Below are 6646 nucleotides of genomic sequence, written 5' to 3' on the forward strand. Positions count from 1 at the left end.
TTAATTTATTTGAAGTTATTAGAGCAAGATTCACTTTGGGGGAATACGAATCGAAGCAAGAACAAGAATATTTCTAGTAGAACATCTTTCAAACTAGATGGTTCGCTAATAGACCATTCGACTCATTCACCATGTGCTCTGATTCAGTATCTGGGAGCATCAAGTGCTTCAAAGGTGGGATTATCTTGACGTAGGCTTGTCTCAGGCCTAAATAAACCTAAGTTAAATGAAGTCTCTATCAAATATGAAACCTCAATACACCTTAAAACTTTGTCATTACTAGCTAAACTTGTCATATCTTCTGCATACAAGGATGTTTCCATGGTTCACAACAGTGATTATTATGTAAATCAAAGGATTTGCCAAGTGATTACTAGCAAAGGTAGCATAGAAAAGGGATCTAAACAGATTTTAGAGTCTCAAAATTCCAGTTTTCTGTTCTCATCTGAGGCCGGAAAGTGGATTATAGCAACAATTTGTAAAAATTACTAGGATCTCGGTACATAGAGGGGGCGGCAACTTATGTTGCTCAGTTGCCACTCCAACCACAACATTTTGTCAAGCAGGCTGCAAAGTAACATCATGTGCTAAAAAAAGCTTGCTTCTAAAAGAAAAGAAGAAGGTGGGAATTTTGCGACAAAGCCATATTTAGAGATGCTATACTTTCTGTGTACTCCAGTAAGCCTCCCAGTTGCAGCCTTTTGATGGAAAGAAACCATCAGTTTTGAGCACTCCCTGTAAAAATAAAGGGACCATAAACATTCAGAGGGGTTTCTTCGAGCATTCGGGAAGAATAAATCATTTTTGCAAACGAAGAAAGTAGATAGATTGATACTAACAGAAGCTGATCTCGAGTATAGTTGCTATATTTCTCGCAAGTTTTAGTCCACTCCTTAGACACACTTAGAGTACATTGGGCAGTAAATATTGCCGCAGCTGCTAGCATTGAAGGCGGGAACCTAAGGGTTTCATACTCAACGAGGCATAGTTCGGTCATGAAGAAAGACAGCAGCTCCACCTGATCCAAGTATACCCGAAAATTGTCAGTACTTGTCACGATTAATGTTATCATTTCTCTGAGCTATAATTTAGTATTAGCAAGTAAGTTCATAGTAACCTTCTTATCAGACTGAGCAGCTTTAAGGAATCGGTTCATAAACACATATGCCGTAGGCACTGATAAGTTGAACTGTAAGGTGTTGACCATCAACTTCTCCTGCAGAAAGTACTCAATCAAATGATGAAATTTTAGTTAAATTAAAGGGATGGAGGCTTAATTTCGAATAAAGCAAAAAACTATACCATTTCGAGCACTTCTTTCCGAGTGTAAGCGTTATCTGAGATTAAAATTAGATCCTCGACAACAGGAACTGTAACTTCTTCATATTTGCAGGCAAGAAGCAAAGCAGTTACCCCAACAAGCTGGAGTTTTTTCCTAACCACTTGCTGGATTGCCAAGAATCTATCGACAAGATTTACGGTCAAGTACAAAGTCTCCTCCATCAGTTCAAACTTGTAATGAACCTACACAGAATTGATAGGACATTAGTGAGGCTGCAAATCATTGTGTTGCTTCATAAAATTCGGAGAGGCTGTGGGTTATTGTTTTTATACCTCAATCAGCCAGTCAATGAGAATCGCTCTCATCCTCTCATTGATGTCAAATTGTTGTTCCATATAGTTTGGAGGGGCACAGCTAGAACTCTGAAATAAAAATAATTCATAAAGTGATTCCCTCAAATAGAAATCCAGAAAGTTGTACAAACTTTATCTCATCTGGTCATCATTCTTGGGTGACAAAGCGAGAGACACGTAAAAGAAATTTATAAAAATAAAATTGGAGATACTTGTTAAAACAACATCCTCAAGGAGAAGGTTAACTAAAGTAGGTAGGCTTTGCATAGTTAGTCCATTTCCGCTAAAGGCAGCATCAAAAGCACCTATATTGTAATCCGGAGAGCCAAGGAGGACAGCTACTACTGGCACCCCAAACTAAAAACTACAACTGGAAACAACTTTAGTTGGTCATTACGATCAAGTACTCACTCTCGAGAATTTTATTGACCTCACACATAATATGGGGAAATCTGGTTAGCACGCATATTTAAGAATGAAATAACATAGACTTGACGACTTGAGGGTATATTCACGAGCAGATGACAAGAATGAGTGCACATCTTATGATCAGATCTTTATTTCACAATGATAATAAGTTTATATTTAAAGCTTAATCCCATTTTGTATATCGTCAAACATGTACTGCTTAGAATCAATCATCTTAATAACAGTAAGTCAGGTAGAGAACTTATATAATAACTTATATATCTAAATACCAAAAGTATCAATTGAGCTTCTACAAAAGGTGCAGCGACTACAACAACAATAACATCATACCCAGTGTAGTCCCACAAAGTGGGTTCTAGGAAAGTAGAATGTACGCAGACCGTACCCCTACCCAGAGGTAGAGACGCTATTTTCGATAGACTCTTGGCTCAAGAAAAAGTAACAGATAGTAATGGAAGTACAAGAATGAATACATAGTAACAGAACGACAATTATTAAGGCAGCCCGGTGCACTAAAGTACTATGCGCGGTGTCCGGGGAAGGGCCCCACCACAAGGGTGTATCGTACGCAGCCTTAACTTGCATTTCTGCTAGAGGCTGTTTCCAAGGCTTGAACCCGTGACCTCCTGGTCACATGGCAGCAACTTTACCGGTTACTCCAAGGCTCCCCTTCAACAGAACGACAATACAACAAAATAATATTAATCAAAGCGCACGAAACAGCACGTAGTAACAGAAGGTTCAGAAAGTAGTTGAAATAATTTCTCACCTCGGTCTTCTTGTAGTAAGCATGAATGTCATCAATGTACTCCACAGCTGCAAGCATGTTCTTTTTATCAGCACTATCTATGTCCACAATTAACGACTCTTCTACATCTTCCATCTGTATCTCTTCATCCTACATTAAAAAAAATACAATATAAATTGCCATCCACCGATCATCCAGAATGAAAATACAGATCAAATCAATTACCATCCGTTCAATTTCCTCCATCATTGCTTCTGTGTGTTGCACGAACATTGGCAAATCATTGTCACTTGTGGCCATGTAATCTTCCACATCGATAATAATCTGACCTTCTAGTTCATTTCTACTAGGTGCTGTTTGGACTGGTCGCTTTGTTACCTGTGGAAGATAACATCATCACCACCTCGAACATTAATACAATCCAAGATGACACTCATCGAAATATGTACCTCAAGCGTTGGTTGTTGCTTCTTGCCAGCCATTTGTGCAGCATACTTCCTGAAGCAGCAAGAATCCCCCATACTATTAATAACAAAAAAGGAAAACAAACCAAATGATAAAGTATTTAACACAAAGAACTATATTAACCAAGAATTAGAGTCAGACCTCGTGATTGGTCGGAGAACCGGATTCTTAGCACTATCCGCAATACTCTTGCTAGAAAAAAAATGGAAAAATCAAAATGATTGATGAAAATGAGAGAAAAAAAAATCTCAAAAAGTTCAAGAGTTTGATCAGTTCTTACTCAGTGATGCCATTTTTCTTGTGTACTTTACAAGGGTACTGTGGAGCTTCAACTATGTTACCATTAATTGTGCTTAGAGCCCTTCTATTGCGCCCCATTCCCCCTATTAGCAAAACCATAAATTTGGGATTTATACCACAATCCAAATCAGATGCAATAGGGCTATATATGATTTTAACAATTAACAACAACAACATACCCAGTATAATCCCATGAAGTGGGATTTGGGGAGGGTAGTGTTATCCCAATTGTAAGAATCAACTATGATTTGAGGAGTTCTAATACATGTAATAGGTAGGGTATATGCTGACCTTACCATTACCTCAGAGGTAGCGAGGCCGTTTCCGTCGAACCTCGGCTTGAGGGATATGATTTTAACAATTCAAAATTCTAATTTTACCTTGAAGATTTGAAGGCCTGATAACACCTTTGGAGTTTTCATTTGATCCAACCATATTGAACCTGATTAAAGATTGAACAACAAACAATATTAAACACCCAAAATCATCTTTGAAAGGATGATCAAGAATCAAGCTAAAAGAAATCCCTGATCATAAATCTAAAACATCAACCTACAAAATCAAGAACCCTTTATACTAATTCTCAAAAACATCCAATCTTTCAATAAAAACAACCCAAATGATTCAAAAAAATAAAGAATTATGAACAACAACCTGCAAAATCAAGACTCAACAACAGCATAATGACCAAACTAATCCCACAAGTGGGGTATGGGGACGGTAGGATGTACGCAGGCCTTTCCACTCCCTTTGTAGGGTAGAGAAGCTGTTTCTGATTAACTCTCGACTCAAAAGGAATGTCATCGAAGAAGGATTGCAAGAAAAAATGGCCACATAGCACGATACAAAGCAAATAAAGCAACAAATAGTACCACACTTAGAAGAATAGGAGACCATGCAATTACGAAATACTACTAATAACACCGAGAAGAGGAAAAGAAAAGGAGAAGGCTACCCTACTCTCCCACATAAAGTGCTACAACACCCGGCTTCCTACTAACATTCTATCCTAATCCTCGTTCTCCCAAACTTCCTATCTAGCATCATGTCCTCATTAAGCTGGGACTGAACTAAGTCCAGTCTAATCACACACCTCCCCCAGTTCTTTTTCAGCCTACCTCTACCTCTCCTAACTCCTGCTACAACCAACTTCTCACACCTCCTAATCGGTGCATCGTTGTCACGTGTCCAAACCACCTCAGTCTCGCTTCCCTCATCTTGTTGTCCGCGACAAAACACCATTCCCACCTTGTCTCAAATAACTTCATTCTCTCCTAGTGCACCCACACGTCCATCTACAAAATTAAGACCCCTTTATACTAAAAAGCCAGCCCGGTGAACTAAGCTCCCGTTACGCACTACCCGATCTATCGTACCCGGCCTTACCCTACATTTCTGCAAGAGGTTGTTTCCACGACAAGAACCCTTTATACTAATTACCAAAAGGATCTAATCATTCACTAAAATTTACCCAAATAATTCAAAAAAAAAAAAATACTAATAAAGAGAAACATATAAACATCAACCTGCAAAATCAAGAACCCCTTTATACTAATTCACATAAAGATCCAATCTTTTGCACAAATAACCCAAATAATTCAAAAATAAAGATAGAGATTATAAACACCAACCTACAAAATCAAGAACCCCTTTATTTTTTATCCAATCTTTTGTACAAATAACCCAAATGATTCCAAAAAAAGAAAGAGAGAGAGATATATCTTGAAGAAGAAAAGAGTCTCTCTCTCTCTCTTTTGCGAACAGAACCAAATTTATTGTTGGGGTTGTTTCATTGAAGATAGAGAGAATCTAAAGGCAAAATAGAAATTTTGTTATTTTTTTTTTATTTTTGGGGCTTTTTTTCATAATTTTGAAAATAACGGCTAGTAGATTTATGGGCATATAAAATGAAAAGTCGTGTATGTTGATAAGCTAGGACCTTAAACGGTTTCCCTTTTTTGCTTTATTAATTCAAAATTTCTTATTAAAAGGGACTTTTTATGATGTGCTGACTTGGCTTTTTCCACCTTATTTTAAAACAAATATAAAGAGATTTCTAGATCTTTACAATAATCAATTCTTGTTACCTAGATTTGCAATTTACAATTTTCCTCTCCCTTTTAAAAATAAAATAAAAATAAATATACTTTTACTTCTGACCACGATTTGAGACCTAACTCTTGACTTCTGACCTTGATCCCGATCCCGATCCCGATCCGAGACCTAGGGACCATGATCCAATCTTGACCCAGGGAAACTCCTTATCGTGATTCGAGTTCAGACTCCTGACCTCCAAAATTGTCTCTCGCCTCGATTAGGGACCTAAGCTCGACCTGAGACGACTCAATATAGGATCCCTTTCTATACCTTGAGTCGAGACCCGATTCACAATCTTGACTCGGGATCTGACTCTCGACCTTAACCCGAGATCCAACTCTCGACCTCAACCATCGAACCCATTTCTCTCCCTTAGGTCAGGACCTGAGATCTTGACTCCCGACCTAAAAATGACTCGATCTCTATATTCGAGCTGAGACCTAACTTCCAATCTCTACCTCACAAGATTTAATTTTCAACCCAATCTGAAACGCAACTCCCAACCCCAACATTGGTATGAGATCTAATTTTTTTACACATCCTAGATCTTAAACTTTGAATTTAACTTCCACCATATATCCAACTCTCGATATCGACCCTGTTCTAAGACCCGATTCTCCAATTGAGATTTGGAATTGGACCTTGATTAAGGACCCAATTCGTGACTCCAACCCCGACCCGAATCTTAACCTCTACTCTAACCCCAACCCCGACCCGAGTCTTAACTTTCGATTGTGATCTAAGACCAAACTCCTGATCTTGACTCCCGACGTCGACCAAGGATTTGACCTTGATTCGTATCTTTGTCGGGGGATAATATTTCTCACTTTTCGAAGAGAAGTAATTTTCATTAAATTCGAGAAAAATAAGTCTATTTAAAAAAAATAAAAATATTTCAAAAACATTTAAATCAATCAAACATGAATTTCCAATTTTCCTTCATACCAAAGACACTCCAAGTACTGCTCATTC

The 6646-nt window shown here is 38.0% G+C and overlaps 1 protein-coding gene across 5 annotated transcripts; it reads right to left on the reverse strand.

Annotated features, from left to right (window-relative positions):
* Positions 1-258: 258 nt before the first annotated feature.
* Positions 259-5455, reverse strand: LOC107851736 (G2/mitotic-specific cyclin-2). Of its 5 annotated transcripts, none has more exons than XM_016696818.2 (12): positions 5209-5455; positions 3958-4019; positions 3558-3660; positions 3419-3469; positions 3262-3334; positions 3038-3190; positions 2834-2962; positions 1615-1704; positions 1303-1524; positions 1118-1216; positions 840-1018; positions 259-735 (listed from the first exon to the last, which is right to left on the reverse strand). In XM_016696818.2, exons 2-12 carry the CDS (start codon positions 4010-4012, stop codon positions 588-590), a joined length of 1302 nt encoding a protein of 433 aa, XP_016552304.1. In that variant the 5' UTR covers positions 4013-4019; positions 5209-5455; the 3' UTR covers positions 259-587. The 5 variants fall into 5 exon arrangements, with proteins under 5 accessions (XP_016552304.1, XP_016552306.1, XP_047257157.1 ...); XM_016696820.2 differs by having other exon boundaries at positions 3262-3310; positions 5209-5454; XM_047401201.1 differs by lacking the exon at positions 5209-5455 and adding an exon at positions 4130-4152 and having other exon boundaries at positions 3262-3310.
* Between the last annotated feature and the right edge of the window lie 1191 nt (positions 5456-6646).

This window comes from Capsicum annuum, chromosome 12, assembly GCF_002878395.1.
Source record: "Capsicum annuum cultivar UCD-10X-F1 chromosome 12, UCD10Xv1.1, whole genome shotgun sequence".
NCBI lineage: Eukaryota > Viridiplantae > Streptophyta > Magnoliopsida > Solanales > Solanaceae > Capsicum > Capsicum annuum.

Excerpts from the sequence above, each read along its gene's own strand:
- LOC107851736 (XM_016696818.2), bottom strand. The coding sequence starts at position 4,012 with ATGGTTGGATCAAATGAAAACTCCAAAGGTGTTATCAGGCCTTCAAAT. Across the intron at positions 3,335-3,418 it reads GTTCTCCGACCAATCACGAG|TATGGGGGATTCTTGCTGCT; the intron begins GTCTGACTCTAA and ends TGTTATTAATAG. Across the intron at positions 1,525-1,614 it reads TCATTGACTGGCTGATTGAG|GTTCATTACAAGTTTGAACT; the intron begins GTATAAAAACAA and ends AATTCTGTGTAG.